Raw genomic sequence first — 18,350 nt, 5'->3', positions numbered from 1 at the left:
AAAACAATACAGAGAACTCCAATATACCTCCTTCACGGACACCCAAATTTACCAACTTTTAACATTTTCAATCCCATTCTTTCTATCAATCTATTGTCTATTTTCTAAACATTAGAGATGTAGGTTGCACATATCACGCTCCTTTAACACTTAAAACTTCCATGTGATTTTCCTAAGAATAAGGATCTTCACTTACAACCATATTAAGTACAGTAATGAAGTTCAAGAAACTTAACATTGGTATAAAGCATGTCTATATTCCAATTTTTTGTATTATGTCAATAAGTCCTTTTGGGATAATAATGCCCTCTAGCACTAGATCCAGTTCTGGATCATGTGTTGTATTTAACTGTCATTGTCTCTCGTTTTTATTGAAAAATTTTCTGTATTTATAATTAAAAAAAAACTGATTATAACAAGAACATATGACATTTATTTTATTTTTTTTAAAAAGAAAAGATAGATTACCATCTTTATTCCAACGGCCTACAAGAGCACCTGTTTGTACCTTTAACATTTTATTAATAACTCCAGTTATTTGGAGTCATGACATATTTTTCCCACTGAATTGACAGCTGGTGGATACATATCTGGTTTCCTTGAGCCCACAGGAAGTTGAAGCTCCTTCATCCCTTTATCTTGGTTTCCTTGAGTCCACAGGAAGTTGAAGCTCCTTCATTCCTTTAACACCTTTATTGAGTGCCTGTTGTCTGCCAGGCACTGTGTTAGTTGGTGAAGATACAAAGATAAAACATCAAAACTTCTGCCTTCAGGGAATTCACAGTTGAGCAGTGAGATAACTGTAAGACAAGAACAATATAACTGCTTTGATGAAGACTTGATCAAAAAGGAGAGTCCAGGGGAAGGAGAAGATCCAGGGCTTAAGATGAGTAAATCGAGTAGGTTATGCTACTAGGAGGAGGGTATTTAGGTCAGGGAGAATGCCCTTTGGAAGGGCACAGATACGGGAGAGCACAGTATATTCTGGCAATTGCTCAGAATTCAGCATGATGGTGGACAAGGAAGCAGATGTCAACTTGTGAAGTGCCCTTTCTACCATCCAAAGGACCGTAGGTTTTATGATTGATCTTGAGCATCAGAACGCACTGTATCTGAGTAATAGTGGGAGGGGTGGGCTCACAGAAATTTATGAGTAATTAAGAGGATTTCCAAACTTTGTAGCCTTAGGTAAATTACTTATCCTCTTTGGGTCTGTTGTGTGTGTGTGTGTGTGTGAAGTGGGAACTAAAAATCTCAAAGGGGTGTTGAAATTTAAAACAAATTATATATAATACACTGACAGAAACCTTGCACTTGATAAAAAACTATTTTTTAAAGATAATATCACAACAATACATATTATCTGAACGAACCCAGTTATCTCTTACCCACTTCTCCGCAAGTTTCCTCTTCTGCAAATTGAGTCCTTCAATCTTATCTTTTCATAGCACCCCATTCTAATTAAAATTTCTAATTATTTTCCCATAATCTTAAGATTACAACTAAATTATCTGTATTCTATTTTCCCACTAGATTCAGCTCTGAGTCCTTTTTTTTTAATGTTTTAAATTTTTATTAACATTGTTAATAATTATATAATTATTTCATGGACAAATGATGATATTTTCTGAAAACAGTCAGATTAACTTTTGCATTTGTTCCTGAATTCACATAAACAACATTGTATTAAATGTGTTTGGAGAATTACATTTATTTAATCTTAAAATTAATCATATCGATTAAGGCAGATTTACCTATTTAACAAATTAAATGTCAAGAGGTTCAGGAATCTTAGAAAACCAGAAACTTTTCTAAGGCTTGTAATCTTAGAAAAGTAGGTGGCTAGAAAAAGTCATAGACAGTGTTTAAATTTTTTCTGTTTGCTTCCCAATTCAAATTCCTTATGGTTCACACCATTACCTGAATGCCATCTTTCATTCCAACAATCAGATGATCTACCTTATTGTGTAAATCTCCTTTTCATATAGTTTGTTCTCACAATTACGCCCTATTCCCAGGTTCCCCTCCAACGTGACAACTTTTATAAAATTGAATTCACAACCCAAACATAAACTTCTGGCTCACCTGATGTTTACTGTCCAACATAACCTACACTTACTCACATCAATATATATTTACTAAGAACAATATTTCTCAAGTCCTGCCTTGTCCCTTCTGAGTCCTTTTGAATTTTACCACTGTACTCGCAGTTTCTAGCACTACCGGGCTTCTAATAGATGCTCAATTAACGTCGGCTTACGGAATCAAAGTCAAGTTTATGCTGTTTCTAGGGGCCAACGAATTGGTGAAGTATACGAAGGGGAATCGAAGCCAGAGGTTTACAATACAATCCTGCAGCCTCCGAAGATTTCCAAACGACCAGTAGTAACTCCAATCTTTAGCAAGAACGCAGTTCTTAACAGGTCACAAAAGGTTAAATCTATGGCCTAGTATCCCCGAAAGAGAGAGCCGGAAGCGCCCCAGGGTAAGCCAAGTTCAACTTCAACCCCGAGGAGATGAAGCCATACTTCCAGCGCTCTCAAAGCGGTTTCCCCCTGCTGAAGTACACGACGTTTGCCCGTCGAGGCGCCTGCCGCGCTGATCCTCGCCAGCTACTCGAGTCCAAACTCAGCTACCGCACCACGCGGCATTCGGCTGGCGTCTCCCACAAGGTAGGGGAGGAGAAGGCCAAGTCCGTCCTGCTGCCCGGCCGGGGCATGCTGGGAGCTGTAGTTTTTCTAGGGGCACAGACAAGCGCGCGCTGCCCCTTGCTTTTGCCCTATTAAGTAGCACTTCCTCCATCTAAGACATTCAAACAACGTCTTCTTCATCAGAGGCGCAGCTTGGCTATCTCCGAAAGAGGCCGTGAAAGGAAGGGAACAAAGGAAGAAAGCAAATCGAAAGATTATCCGTGGGGCAGGGCAAGGGTTAACGGCTGCTACGCATGCGCACGGAGGCCCGGGGTGCGCCGAAACGGAAAGACGACTCCCGAGTGCCGTGTTTTCCCCGGAAATGCCTTCCCTCTTCCCGGGTCCGCTCCGACGCGTCTTCCTTACCTCATTTGTCCTCGCCCCTCCCCGTCCTTCTACGAGTTCTGGTTCCTGTTTTGGTGCTTCCTGATTGCGGCCGCGGCAGTGAGTATGTGTGTCGCGGATCCCGAGCCGCCAACGGCCGGGGGGTCCTTACCCACCTTCCACGCCGCCCGCCGGTCTGTGGAACTAGCGCGTGTCCCTGCGCGGACCTCCGTATTCCCCATCCCTTTCCCATTCCGGGCAGCTCGGAGCGCGGCTTGTGGCCTCTCAGCAGCATGCTGCCCCTGGATGTCCGTGTTGCTCTGCCCCGCCACTGCGCGAGAACCCGATTCGAGGGCAGAGGTCCTGCCACCTCTAGGGGGGGCGGGGTGTGTGCCATTCCTGCCTCTTTTTACCTTCCTTCACCCCAAGATTCACCTGCCTTTTGGGGAAGCCGGTCAGTCCCGCTTTGGTCCCGCTGGGCGGATAGGCAGCCGGCGTGAGGGGGTCGAATAATGCTGGGCCAGTTTCAGTCTTCTCTGTCAGCAGCAGCAGCTGCAGCAGTGCGACCAAAAAAGTTTCGGGAGATGTGCCCCTTCCTTTTGTTAAACAAGGATACTTGAGCTATGTTCGCTGAGGTTTCCTTTATCCCTCCGCATTCTTGTGAGCCGACTGTTGCCTTCAACTTGAAGGTAGAGCTGCTGGTGCGGTGGAAAAAACTGGGGGACTCAGCAGGCCTAGGTTCTAGCTACAGCTATACCACTCACTCTAGACAGTTTACTTTATTTGGGGGGACTGGATTGAATTAGAATCTTTTCGCGCCATTTTAGCTCAGTAAGTTTTTCTGAGTCCATTTCTCTATTATAAATGGGGGCGTTCAGTTTCATGGCTTTCAGGTCCCTTCAAGCTCTTGACTACATTTTGCATACCTAGGCTATTACATCCAAAGAATTTTAAGTGGAATGTTTGTATATTTGATACAGTATTATGCTTTGGGAGTTTAGTATTGCTGTTTTCAAGAGAATCACAGGATGGAGAATGAACTGAGAAAGTAGAAATGGGGATTGTAAGATAGTTACAAGGGTAAGAGACTGCGTGGCTATAGGAAAAGGGTGGAGAGAAAGCTGGCAAAGAAGTTTTGGAGATAGGGTTAGTTCCCCTGAAATGACTTGACGTATCCCTAGAATAGCTGGAACATGTATGAATAAATTTAGCCTTAATTTTCTCCCACCGAGATCTTGTGTTCTGTTTTCCTTTTTCTGTGCCCCTTCTTTGACCTATTTGGATTTGCTACCCCCGTCAGATTTGATTAAAAGTGGCAATCACATTTGAAGAATGGACAGAAATTTAATGCTGCAGTCAACTTATTTGTGTTTCAAATCTGTCACTGTCACAGGAGCTCAGTAAGAGTAAGTCAGAAATTCTAAGTTTAAAATCAGCTGTGTATTAATTACTTTGCAGTGAAAATTGTGGGTTTAAAATCCAGCTGTGGACTAGGTTTTAACTCGGTGTGAAATCAATTTCCGTGTCATCAAGAAAGAACATCTAGGCTAATGATTTTATAAAAGACCTTTGGAAGGAAATAGGAGCAAAAAGTCTGAAATAACCCATTGACAGACTATTAGGACAGTAAGATTGGCTTTAAAGGTTATAGTAGATTCTGAAAACTTAGGAAAGTCCTAAGTTGTCTATTTTAAATACATTCAGTGAATGAATATTTCTCCCTCTTTTGAATGGTAAGGGCCTTTGTAGTTATTCTCTATAGCTGCTTTATGTCTCTTGAGCCGTTTTCATTATTTAGATAAGTTTCATTGCCAAATTAATATTTTAAGTTCTAATATAAGAACCATCTTTTTTGGTTATGGGACTGCTGTGATTTCTTGAGTACTGTTGGGAGGCTCTTGGGTAGTGAAGTGACAAATTTAAGATGTAAGCTTTTCCTTCCTTTAAACCTCTTTTAGAGTTTTTATAATCCACTGGGAAGTAAAGTGGATATCTGGCAAATTTAGGTATTAGAACCATGCAAATATAGCTTTGGAAAAAAAATTTTCTTTTTTTAAAAAATATATTTGAAATGTACTTACTTATTTTAAATTTTATTTTAAAATCTTATTAAATACTTGTCTGAGTGGGAAATGTCAGTCAGTCCAACTGTGTTCCTTACCAACTGCATAACTTTGGATAGGCCTCATTATCTCTCTGGACGTCAGTTTCCGTATCTGTAAATTGAGGAGGTTGTATGAGATAATGAGAAAAGTCCCTTCCAGACTTAAAATTTTGTGGCTATCACAGAGCTCTTAAGGTATTTTAGTAAGTGTGCTTGGGAATTGTATAGACCGTAAAGAAGCTTGAGAAAACCTTTTGAGTCAAGAGATATATATTTCGTATTCATCTTCCGAGTATGTGCTTTTTTTTAAAAAAGGTAAATTAAATGCATTTGAATGTAATTAAAGTAATAACATAGGCCAGAACAGCCTCAGGCAAACCTTAACCCTGGCATATGTAAGCTACCTAAATATAAGAGAGCAAGTTATGCTGAGCACAATTTTCAAGTACGGAAGGTACAAAATCCTCTTAAAGGCTGTAGGGGCTAAATTGTTAAATTTATTTTTCTGTATTTCAAGGAAGGAGATAAACCCATAGACCCAAGAAAGTGAGTTTTTAAAATTATTTTTCTATAGTTTATTTTTGGCATACGTTCACAGGTGTGCCTATGGCTCTGTTTTAATCCCTTTCCTTTGGGATGGCTCCAAGAGTAGTGCAAATTTCTAACTACACTGTAATTTAGCTCTTTAATTTTTTTCTTTGCTGCACTGGAATTATGTTTTATCTTAAGTCCACACTGAATCCTCAGGATGGATCCAGTGAGGATTTTGAAGGCAGCATGATTCCTTTGACTTCTTTTAGAATTAATTTATCTAATAAATAAAAAGAAAAGGGATCGTCTTTTATTTGAATTCCTCTGAGGCTAATATTTCAATGTAAACTGATAAATGTTATGAGCATTATTAATCAGACAGCCACATTCAACTTGTATGATAATAGCAGTGTAGTAATCTGAGGGACAGTGCAACAAGAGAGCAGGTATTTTGTACTTTTTAGAAGAAAAAAGCATAAAAATTGGTTTATTTTTGGAAAACAAAAATAAAACAAATCCCCAGCATGAGTATAGTGTATTTTTGACTGTTGTTCTTGGACATCATCTGGTCATATCACCAAAACTATACTCTGACATTTTGGGCAGAGAATTGGGAAACTGAAAAAAAAAATTGCTGTTCTTTCTTAATTATGTCTCTATAGCTAACAGTGGGGTAGAAAGAATACATTTTCATTTTTATTGTTTTCTAGTCTGTCCCTGATTTTTTAATAAATAAGAGTTCCCATTTTCATCAGTATTCCCTCTATATCTAATTGAAACATCTCCTGTAGATTTTTACTTGTTGATGTAAGAACTTTAGACTTTAGAATAGTTGACTACAACTGTGAAATGCATCCCATCATCATTTCCTTGTTTTAGGCACATGTTAGATTTATCAGATTTATCAGGACTGAAGAACTAATGCCATATGATATTCATTTATTTATTTGTTCATTAATTCTACAAACATTTATAGAGGGTCCACTAACTGCCAATCACTTTGTTTGGCTTTGGGAATCTATAGTTTAACGAAGTGCATGTAGTTTCTGTCCTATGTTGTGTTCTTTTGGGAGATTTACATTAAATAAGTAATTAGAGATGTGACGAGTGTTTTGAAATATGAAGTGCTGTAGTAGCCTATAAGAGGAGTACTTAATTTAGTCTTATGGTCAGAGAAAGCCTCCCTGAGAAAGTGATGTTAAAGCTGAGCTGAAAGATAAGCAGGATCTCACATGCTCACAGTAAGAGAGTAAAGTGTTTCTGTTTTGCCTCAGTTTTAAGTCTTGGTAAGTTTGTATTTCGTATATATCTTTATAGCTAACATTTAAATAAATCAGGATTTTTTTCATAGCTGCCTTTGGTCAAGGATCAGAAGGCAATGAGATTAATTTTTTATTTGAGAATGAAAATTGCCACCAAAACAGTAAATTTGATAATTATTTCCTATTGTGGATTTTAATCATAGTTGAAGTGATATTCTTATATAAGAATGTATACCTGAAAGAATGAGACACTAGAGCTAGAACCAAAGAGAAGATGAAAGAAGGCTGTAATAGTGAGAGCTACTTAAAACTCTTTGTGATTTTTAACATTTTGGAGAACATGTGTTTGGTGTCTGTAGAGATGAGTCTTATCCTGTTTTTCCTCTCCGACATACCTGAGAAATGTAATATTACTGTTAATAACTGTAATTTAATTTGTCAGTAGTAATTCTCATTTGGGAGGGATGGACATTGGAATAGGTCATAATATGATTAGAAATCCTTGAGCAAAAGGTATTCTTTTTAATATATTTTTTTAATGAATCATTGAGAAATGATGACCTCCACGTGCAATTTGGCTCCAAGGGGTGACATCATTATATACTAAGTACACATGATCTGAGCTTTTAAAATATATTCTTTGCATGTCTTTGTCTTTTACAGAATAAAGACTTCTGACTTTTCATGATGTTTGGTGGTTATGAGACTGTAGAAGCATATGAAGATAACCTTTACCGTGAAGAGTCATCTAGTGAACTGAGTGTTGATAGTGAGGTGGAATTTCAACTCTACAGCCAAGTTCATTATGCCCAAGATCTTGGTAATGCCATCAGGGATGAAGAATATGAAGAAAAGAACTCTGAAAATTCCAAATCACTGAGTAGTAAACCAAATCAGAAGAGTCTAATTGTCCTTTCAGATAGTGAGGTCATCCAGCTATCTGATGGATCAGAGGTCATCACTTTATCTGATGAAGACAGTATTTATAGATGTAAAAGAAAGAATATTAGAGTCCAAGCACAAGAGAAGACCCGAGGTCCTCCTGCTTCTCTTTGTTCTGAGTTGGCTGATAAGAAATGTAAGAGGGGCATTGAGAAACCTAAAGCTAAAGAGAAATCAGGTGTGCTCCGGGAGGTCATGATTATAGAGGTCAGTTCAAGTGAAGAGGAAGAGAGCACCATTTCAGAAAGTGATAATGTGGAAAGCTGGATGCTTCTGGGATGTGAAGTAGATGATAAAGATGATGATATCCTTCTCAACCTTGTCGGATGTGAAAACTCAGTTAATGAAGGTTAGTATCATATTGGCCATTTTGAAAAGTAGTATTACTTGAATTAGGAAGATAGCTTTTTCTAGAAAAAAAGACCAGGAGGGGTTGTTCCATTTAATTTCTCACCTTTCAGTCTTGTTTTTGGCTTATTTCTCATGAGACTCTTACCAATCACTACTCTAATGATGGTTGTCTGAACATCAAAAAGAGTATCTCAGAATACCACAGACGCTGCTTCTGCTGTAAGCAAATTCATACTTGATTATCCTGTTTGGCTAGAGCCTTTTCTTAGTTCCCCCCTCTCTGTACAGGTGAGTACTCCATCAACATCTGGCATTGTCCTGTGCTGTCATTCTGCCAGCTCTGCTGGGTCTACCTCTTCCTAAGTGATTTGCTCATCCAGGAGCTAGCCAGATAGTAAGCCCAGGGAGTATCTGGTATACAGAGGAAATGGAATCAGGATTAGGATTTTAGAAACTCCACAGTCACACTCTGTGAAGAGTTATTAGTCTACAATAGACTGTAGGAGAGAATGCAAATTAAAAGGGCCACATGACTGAGGATTGAAACTTTGAAGTTTGCTTTGCCTCCTTCTCTATCACATGTAGTCAACCAGTCTTGAAGCTTATGCCTTTAAAAAATTCTTTCCATTCATATTCCTCTTATGTCTGATACCTAGATTCTTGAAGTAGTTTCCTAAATGATTTCCTTCCTTTGTAAATCTGTCCTGCACACTATTATTAAACTGACTGTCTTGAAATAACCGTCTTGATCATGGTACTTTACTGTTGCTCAGAACCTTTGATGTCCTCAGAAGAAATGATTTCATTGTATGTAAACCATGCTTTGGTGTCCTGAGGATCAGCAAGCTTTTTTGTTTCATTTTTTTAGGACCCTAGTAGTAAATATTTTAGTGTTCTAGGCCACAGGACTCAGTCCCTGTAGGGTGAAAGCAGCCACAGATAATACCTAAAGAAGTGGAAGTGGCTGTGGTAGTAATACCTTATTTAAAATAACAGGATGCTTGCCTAGGCTGTAGTTTGCTAACCCTGAATATTTGACAACAAAAAGAAAAGACATACACTAGTAAGTGGAACATAAAACCAGAATCAAGTTTCCTCAGAATAAGGGAGATCTAATAATGCTTTTAGATAAGAGGAAAGACATTTTTGAAAGAGAGATTAAGCCTGTATGATGGATTGGGTTAGGAAGGGGCCAGGTAAAAGTTTGGATCAGGTGTTTATGTTGATGACTTAGTCTTAAAAAAGGAGAGGCATAACATTAATTGCAAAATCTTCAAACATTTATAGAGGTAGAGAAAAGAGAATAAACTCATATTTGAGGAAATGAGGCAGGTGGATAAAGGTACTTATGAGGGTGCCATTGATTTTCTTGTAAAAATAAAAGCAGTGGTATGAGTGGATATGGACAGGAACATTTAGAGTTTGGAAAGGATGTTGAAGTGATATGGTTTCCAATATTTTGGAGATAGCGTTCTCTAACTTCAAAACAATTTTATGGACCTCCACATGACTGTAGTTATATTTTTACTGTTTTTTAAGAAAATGTATATAAGCAAAAGCAGTCAATACTCTCTTAGATAATTTTATATTTTATTGACCACAACAGTGTCTATATGTTTGAAAAATATTAACACTTAAATGTGAAAGACAGTCTTTATATAATGCTTGCCTCTGGGGACTCACTGCAGTAACTAATAACTAATTCTGCAGTTCCCTAGGCATTTGAAACTCAAAGGTTGGAAATGATTGCATTAATGAATCAGCAATAAGAATAAAAAGATTGCTTGGAAGTAGTATTCAGTCAAAATTAAAACAGTATGAGCTTGTAATGAACTTGCTCTGAAGGCTTTTATAACTTTTTCTGGTAATACTTGCTAGCCTGGAGCAAGACGAATAAAACCAAATGATTCATGGTTAGACATAAAATTAAAAGGTCAAAACAAGCACTTTAGGTTACTCTTCTTTTTAAACTCCCTTCCCCTGAGGTTCCTCCCGCTTTCATCGAACATTTCTATGTTCATTGTGATCAAATTGACATCTCCTGTTTCTAGCTCTTTTTTGAGTTGAAGCTCCCCATATCATCTTATTGAATATTTCTATTTGGGTATGTTTATTGTCATTTCTGATATAATATACTGAAAAGAAAGCTTAGTAAATTGTAAAAAAGAGCTTTCTGTCTGCTGGTTTCTATTTTTGCACTAAAGAATCTGTAGGGATGCTAAAATTGGTGGCAAAAAGTAAGTAGGTTGGGGAAAAATGTGAACTAGGCACTGAATTCATATAGGAACTGGGAACTATGTTAAGAGTATGGTAAATAATGGTGATGAAAAAGTGGAGAGGTTGAGTTAACTGATGTGGATCTAAAGGAGTAGAGTAGTGACAGATGATTGACATGGTGGGAATGGTTGTGCTGGGGTAGAGGGAAGCATTCTCCTTTTTGTTGACATGAGGGGAGCAAAGTGGACATAGGATTGATTTCCTTGGGAGTAGGTCTCTGGTTACATGGCATTGTTGGCAAAAATTGGTTTCAGTTTAAAAGGAGGCATATGGAGTAGGTTCATTTATAAATTAAAATTTTATTGTGTAGGTATTGGGTCATGGAAAAGAAAGACAGTCTTAAAGGAGCTAATTGTATATTATGGGAAATCTGTGAAAAGCAAATAATTAAAATTCTGAATGGCCTGGGAACATGGGAGGAGACTTATTTCAAAATGGATAATTGGGAAAGACTTGTTGGAAGCCAGAATGCTAGGGTTGAATTTTGAAGGATGAGAAGTGGCATACTAGCCAGAGAGGGATATTAGAATAGGGGGTAAGGTTGGAATGGATTTGAGGTAGAAAGAACGTCGTGTACAAAAGTATGGCCAAATGATAATGCATGATGAATTTAGGGATGGGCAGGTAATATATAAGCTTAGTGAGGCCACTAGGGGTTAGATCATAAAAGGGCTTCCTGTGTCAGTCTTAAAGAATTGTCCTGGAAGGTTTATTTGTAGAGTTAGCAGTTTTCAGGATAGTGGGACAGGTTTCTATTTTGATCTGGGCCAAAAGTAGTGAGAACAGAATTAAGCTAGGGATAGCAAAGAGAAAGTGAATGTGAGAGAGCTTCAGGTGGGAGTGTGGATATCACTGGGTAACTTATTGGATGAGAGTAATAGGGGAAGGAGTTGATAATGACTTCATGGTCATAAAGTTGGGGAACACAAGGAGGAAGGAGCAGGTAACTGGGTGCTGACTTAGGACAGAATAAATATTTGTTAGGGAAAAATGAAAGAGAGCAGGATAAAGAGGATGGGGTGGGGAGCAGCTGAGTGATATGGAAATGAGAATTCTGAGGAAAGGAAACGATGGATTTAATTAAGTATGTTTTATAGGAATAAAGAAAAGAAATTTGGTAATCATAGATGTAAAGAATTTGGGGGAAACAGTTTTAGTAGTGTGCTTTATAAGCAGATAAGAAACATGTCTGTTCTTAAACTGTATTTTTGGATGGGTATATTTGTATTTATTTTATTGAGGTGAAATTCACATAACATAAAATTAACTATTTTAAAGTGTACAATTCAGTGACTTTTTTAGTATATTCACAATCTTGTGGAGCCATCCACCTCTGTCTATTCCAAAGTATTTTCATTACCTCCAAAGAGGTTGCATAGACATTAAGCAGTCATTCCCCATAGTAACCACTAATCTGCTTCCTGTCTCTAAAAATTTACCTATTCTGTTTATTTCATATGAATAAAATCATAGAAAATGTGACCTTTTGATCTGACTTTTTTCACTAGTATAATGTATTTGTGATTCATTTCTGCTGTAGCATGTATCAGTACTTCATTCCTCCTTATTGCTGAATAATATTCTATTATATATACCACATTTGTTTATACATTGATTAGTTGATGGACATTTGGGTTGATTTCCACAATTTGGTTGTTGTGAATAGTGCTTCTCTGAACATTTGGGTAAAAGTATTTGAATACTGGGAATACTGGTTTTCAATTATTTTGGCTAGATAACAAGGCTTGGAATGCTAAGTTATATGCTGATTCTGTGTTTAATTTTTTTTAAGTAACTGTTAAATTATTCCATATTGGCAGCCATTTTATATTCCCACTAGCAATGTTTGAGAGTTCCGATTAGCTGCATTGTTTTTTACGAGGATATGTCATAATTGCACATTTTATTTGGCAGGCTTTTTGCTATTTCTTACAGTCCTTGTACTTTTTTTTAAAGATAGTTTTATAGTTTATATTATCTTGTGTTTTTCCAGAATGACTTTTTTGCATCAAATTTTCCTTATGCTTTCAACCATTTATAGCTTTTAAATAAATGGATTCATCCTTATATATGTTTTCCTTTCAAGTTTTGTGTGTATGTATGGGTATATATTAATTTATACTACCTTTTCAGAAACATTAGTAAAAGTATTTGATAAAAGATGTAAGTAATTCTGGGCATTCAGTGTATGTTCCTATTATCCATAGTGCTGTGTATCTCTACTCTTTGCTCCTAGGATTTGTTTTACTTTTCCGGCCAAATTGAAACAAATTTTGCATTTCTGCAAATTAACTTGCTTGACTCTTACCAACTCTTTGAAATATTAAATATATATAATCTTTTTTGTTTCCTTGATCAACTATTGCCATAATCCTGTTTCTCTCCAGTTAATAAGTAGTAAGTATATTCAGTACTAATGTCTGTTTGAGTGTGTGGTTACTCTCTAATCATTATTATCCCTTTAGCTTTGGGGATAGATCTGATTCAGTTTATATAATAGTCTTTAAAGAGAAGATTTTTCATATCCATGGAAGTCTGTGAAAATCTCAGCATATTTTTCTCAAGGTTTGAAATCCCAACATATTTTTGAAATGCTCGTTAAAACAGCAGCAATAGCCATTTTGTGTTCCATCCACAAATCCCCAAAACTGTAGCATATTGAAAACATCAGTATGATATAAGAGAAAAGATTGCAAATTTTTTGAAAGCAGGTTTTTTCCATACTCTCCATAATCAGAGGTCTCCTTATAATATTTAGTGTAATTCTTTGCCATATATATTACCTTGTTTCCCCATTGATTGCCAAATCATAAAACATTTATTGAACATCTAGTTTATGTTGAATGTAAATTATCTTGGGGATTTAAAGTGGTAAAAGACATAGTCTTAGCCTTAAGTGGCTTAGTGTATTACTGAAGAAACAAAGTAATAGGAATGAAAGTAATTTGTTGAAGTTTCTTCTTAAACTTGGGAATTAAGTCTCTCAAAATCCTGGTGATAGATGTGGCTGAAAAACTTACCTTATAAAAAATAGGATTAGTGAATTTGAGGTAGTGAATAAATCTGTGGAAGACTAATACGAATTGTACATATTTTTCATTTTCTGTTATTAAATTTGTGGTGAGTGTAGCACTACCTTTTACTGTTGTGGAAATTTAGACTTTTACATTCGTTTTTCTTTACTGGCAGGTAGTACACAATTAGGCTTTTTTTTCTTTCTGTTGTTCATCTAAATGTATAATGCTTTTCTAACTTTCTGAATTACATTTGTTGATGAGCTTCTTGAGTTTCCATTGAGATGTTAGGGACATAACTCTTATTTAACCTGGTCAGTCTAGCTCTCCTTAGTATATGATGGTTTCCCTGTTTATAATAAGTTCATGCCACAACATGGGACTTCATAGCTGTTACGTATGGTTCTCAGCTTTCTTGCTACTGAGGGATCGAGATGTAAGAGTTTATTTCTAAGGTTTGGATTTCTTTTCTTTCACTCTTCATTCTTTCCTAAAGGCTTCTTTATTAAACTTATGGCAGTTGTCTTCCATTTTCAATTCCAACCCTTACTTTCCTTCTTTATTTTATTGTTCTCACTAGAAATGACTTGCAGTTCTCATGTTAAGAAGGCATATCTCCTAGTTGAAGAAAAGATGACCAAAATAAATCAGCATGTTTTTTAATTTGTGAGGGTAATCTCAAGTTTTATAAGGCTTGTTGTATAACAGCCAAATGATGGGGAGAGAGTAATTGTACTGTAGGAATTAGAGAAGAATAATCAGCAACATATTTTCCTGGATAGCGAAGGGGCATCATTAGCTGTAGCAGTAATTGTTAACTTTCTTTTGGTAAATTTTTTATTGTGGATGTTTCAAAGTTTACAAAAATAGAATGTTATAACAAAGCTCCCTGATTCATAAACCAGCATTAACAATTATCAACCTCTGACCATTTTTTCTCATCTATAAGTGTATTTTTTTTTTTCATGGGCAGGCACTGGGAATTGAACCCGGGTGTTCTAGTTTGCTAGCTGCTGGAATGCAATATACCAGAAACGGAATGGCTTTTGAAAAGGGGAATTTAATAAGTTGTAGTTTACAGTTCTAAGGCTGAGAAAATGTCCCAATTAGGACAAGTCAATAGAAATGTCCAATGCAAGGTATCCATCCAGGGAAAGATACCTTGCTTCAAGAAGGCTGATGAAGTTCAGGGTTTCTCTCTCAAGTGAGAAGACACATGGTGAACAGTCAGGGCTTCTCTCTAGGTTGGAAGGGCATATGACAAGCAAGGTGTCATCTGCTAGCTTTCTCTCCTGGCTTTCTGTTTCATGAAGCTCACCAGGAGGCATTTTTAGAGAAGAATAATCATCAACATATTTTCCTGGATAGTGAAGGGGCATCATTAGGTGTAGCAGTAATTGTTAACTTTCTTTTGGTAAATCTTTTTTTTTTTTTTTTTTATACATGGGCAGGCACCGGGAATCAAACCCGGGTCCTCTGGCATGGCAGGTGAGCATTCTTGCCTGCTGAGCCACTGTGGCCCGCCCTCTTTTGGTAAATTTTTTATTGTGGAAATTTCAAAGTTTACAAAAATAGAATCTTATAACAAAACTCCCTGTTTCATAAACCAGCATTAACAACTATCAGCCTCTGAACATCTTTTCTCATCTATAACTGTATTTTTTTTTTTCATGGGCAGGCACTGGAAATCGAACCCGGGTCTCCAGCATGGCAGGCGAGAACTCTGCCTGCTGAGTCACTGTGGCCCGCCCTACCTGTATTGTTTTGAACAAATCACAGATATATCATTTCATTAGCATGTGTGTGTTTCTAATATATATTTCTTAAAAGGTGAGGATTCTTTTTTAAAAAACTTTTTTTTAATTGTAAAATATAACATATATGCAAAGCGAAGAAAGGAAAAAGCAATAATTTTCAAAGCACACTTCAACAAGTAGTTACAGAACAGATCTCAGAGTTTGTCATGGGCCTCTGTTCCACTATCACAAATTTTCCTTCTGGCTGCTCCAAAACACTGGAGTCTAGAAGGAATATTAATGTAGCGATTCAGCAGTCATACTCGTTTGTTAAATCCTATTTTCTCTGTTACACCTCCTCCTTCTCTTTTAATCCTTCTCCCAGTCCATAGGGATCTTTGGGCAATGCTCATTCTGACCTTTTCATACTGAGAAGGGGTGTCCACAGTAAAGGATAGGGGGATGTAATTAATTGATAATCCTGGAGAGGCTAGGGTCCCTCTGGGTTTCAGAATTTATCTCACCAAGGAACCCTCTGGTAATTATATATTCCAGGAAGGCAAACCTAGTGCATAAAATCTTTATAGAGTCTCAGTTTGAGGCCTAAGTGTTATTAAGAGTTACTGGGAGTAATGTTGATTAGGGTTTAGCAAACCATGGCAATTAGCGCTGTCTACCTGAAGCTTGGGTAAGAGTAGTCTCCAGAATAGCCTGGTGACACCATTTGATCTTTTTGGCCGCTGATGCCTTATTGTTTTACACTTATTTCCCCCTTTTTGGTCAGTCCAATAGTGCGAGGCCCAGACTCATCTACAGGATTCATGCTCCAGGTTGTCAGGGAGATTTTCAACCCTGAATGGCTTGTACCATGTAGGGGGGACCTATAATTCTTTTGTCATTAGGTAGTCAGTATTTAGATTTCCCTGATTGACTTTTTTTTTTTTAACATTTTTTATTGTAAAATATAACAAATATACAAGAAAACAATAAATTTCAAAGTACATTTAACAAGTGGTTATAGAACAGATTTCAAAGTTTGGTATGGGTTACAAGTTGAAATTGAAGTTCTGTAATTTCAGGTTCCCTGATTTACTCTTAATTTTTTTTTCTCCTTACAGTTTTTTTGAATTAGATATCTGTATTGTAACTGGTTGATAACTTAAACTACATTTAGACTATAGGTTCCTCCTTCATCTCCTCTGGTTTTGTTTTTAATTTAATTGTACCAACTGGTTTATTTGTCCTGTAGACTTTCCTATGGTATGGATTTTGTGATATTGTTTAACACGTTTCACTCCCCCTTGTATTTCCTGTGAATTGGTAGGTTGTCTAGAAGCTGGATTAAATTCAGGTTTTTCTCTCTGTGGCTGTGATACCGGTTGGTTACATAGTTAGGCTTATTGGTTTCATATTGCTTTTTATCTGCTTATTTTTCAGGATTACTTTTTAAAATTTTGATTTTATTTCATCGTTATGTAAAATGTTCATAAGGTTCCCAATTCAGAAGTCTGTCTTTTATGCAGTTTTTACCCTCTTCTCTTCCTTTTAAGGGTCACCAGTAAGAAAGAAAACTGATGATTTGGCCTTACATTTAAAAAAATAAACAAATATTAATATGTCTTCATATTTTCTCTCCACCTTTCTTAAATAAACCGCATGTTATTCACACTTTTCTGTACCTTGTTTTCTTCTCTTTACATATATCCTGGAGATCAATCCACAGTACTATATAAAGATAATTTTCATTTCTAGGACTCCTAACTATTTTTTGTATCTTATACTAATCTGATCTGGACACATTAGATGTGTAATAATACTTTTTGGAAGTGAATGACTAGTAAATTAAAATAATTAATAATACACTTGTTATGGCCTTAAAATATATTTTAAGCAACTGAGTAATAGTTAAATTTGATTTTCAGAAGAATGCTTTATATTTATCTTAGTCTTAATATTTTTTTCTCATTTAGTAATTAAAAACGTTTAGGTTTAGTTAAAGATTAAATAGTTTCAGGATTTAAAAAGAAAATACCTTTTGGAGAGTGAAGAATTTAGCATTTTTATGAGTTGAAGAAGCCATATTAGTTCCTAGTATGTGGTTGATATGATATAAACTTTTGTTTTAATATAGAATAAAGTACCTTCATTATGTTAAGTTTGGCACTTAACTCCTTTAGTATGTCAACATTAGGTGCAGAGTGGATACCTAACAAAGCTTAGGTGAATTTAGTTGAAGTTCTAGGGTATTTTATAAAGAATTGTGGTCTTGACTTTGTACTACTTGAATTGGAATCATGGCTTGATTAAAGTAAAATCATGGTTTTTAAAATAGAAGATAATGGCTTTTAGGGACTTAGGCCAGTAAGTCTTTTAACTGTTTTTGTCAAGTCCCTTTCCTACCACAAATACATGTATATATTAAAGTTTTGAATATAGTTTCAAAGGATGAAGAACTCACCTCGAGGCAATAGCTGAATCTCTGGCTTTTCTTAGGCACTCAATTAAGACTTGATAACTAATTAAAATTTGAGTAGAGTAAAATAACTATTTAAATTTTGGTTTTTCAAATTTGTTATATTTTATTTAATCTGGGTCTTTACACATGCCATTTTTTCCTGCCTTAATCAGTGCCTACCTTACCTTGCTGATACCTACTCATCCCTCAGGTCTCAGTTTAAAGGTCACTTCTGAATATTGTAACAGGTGTGGGTTCTCATTTAGTGGTAGTTAGCTCTGCAGCTGGCTAGCTGTGACTTTGGATATCTTAATTTCTATATTGCTAAACTAATGTGTTTTCATAAAAGTTACAAAGCTGAAATGAGATGATAGACTAAATTAATGTAATAGGAAAATGTTTTGATAAAAACTCTTGCAACTGCAAGATATGTTTTGATTTATTATGAGCATGGACATACAACTTCAACTTAATTTTTTTGAATTGCATTCTCAGATTTTTGTGAAACCAAGTTGCTTTTGAACATGTCTCTAGTTTGGCACTTTCTTTAAATAAGTTTTATTGATTTGGTAGCATTTTATGATCTACTAGTTTATGACATTAAACCTAAATCTGAAATAAAACCTAAGTCTAAATCTGAACTCCTGTTGAGTGTTAACAGTGT

General features: G+C 36.3%; 1 protein-coding gene and 1 long non-coding RNA gene across 8 annotated transcripts in view; one reads left to right on the top strand and one right to left on the bottom strand.

The window, feature by feature from the left end:
- Positions 1–291: 291 nt before the first annotated feature.
- LOC143673338 (uncharacterized) lies at positions 292–3,227 on the bottom strand. Its single transcript, XR_013170330.1, has 3 exons — positions 3,057–3,227; positions 2,086–2,847; positions 292–800 (listed from the first exon to the last, which is right to left on the bottom strand). It is a non-coding gene; the product is annotated as an uncharacterized LOC143673338 (long non-coding RNA).
- Positions 2,791–18,350, top strand: part of ZCCHC7 (zinc finger CCHC-type containing 7) — a 307,034-nt gene continuing 291,474 nt past the window's right edge. Inside the window, exons 1-3 of one of the 7 annotated variants that reach the window (XM_077147681.1) lie at positions 2,791–3,134; positions 4,315–4,420; positions 7,575–8,202. In XM_077147681.1, the coding sequence (XP_077003796.1) occupies positions 7,596–8,202 (607 nt within the window). In that variant the 5' untranslated portion in view covers positions 2,791–3,134; positions 4,315–4,420; positions 7,575–7,595. The other 6 variants (XM_077147680.1, XM_077147678.1, XM_077147679.1 and 3 more) reach the window with 6 other exon arrangements.

This window comes from Tamandua tetradactyla, chromosome 2 (assembly GCF_023851605.1).
Source record: "Tamandua tetradactyla isolate mTamTet1 chromosome 2, mTamTet1.pri, whole genome shotgun sequence".
Classification (NCBI taxonomy): Eukaryota; Metazoa; Chordata; class Mammalia; order Pilosa; family Myrmecophagidae; genus Tamandua; species Tamandua tetradactyla.
This window is presented reverse-complemented; position numbering and strand designations above follow the sequence as displayed.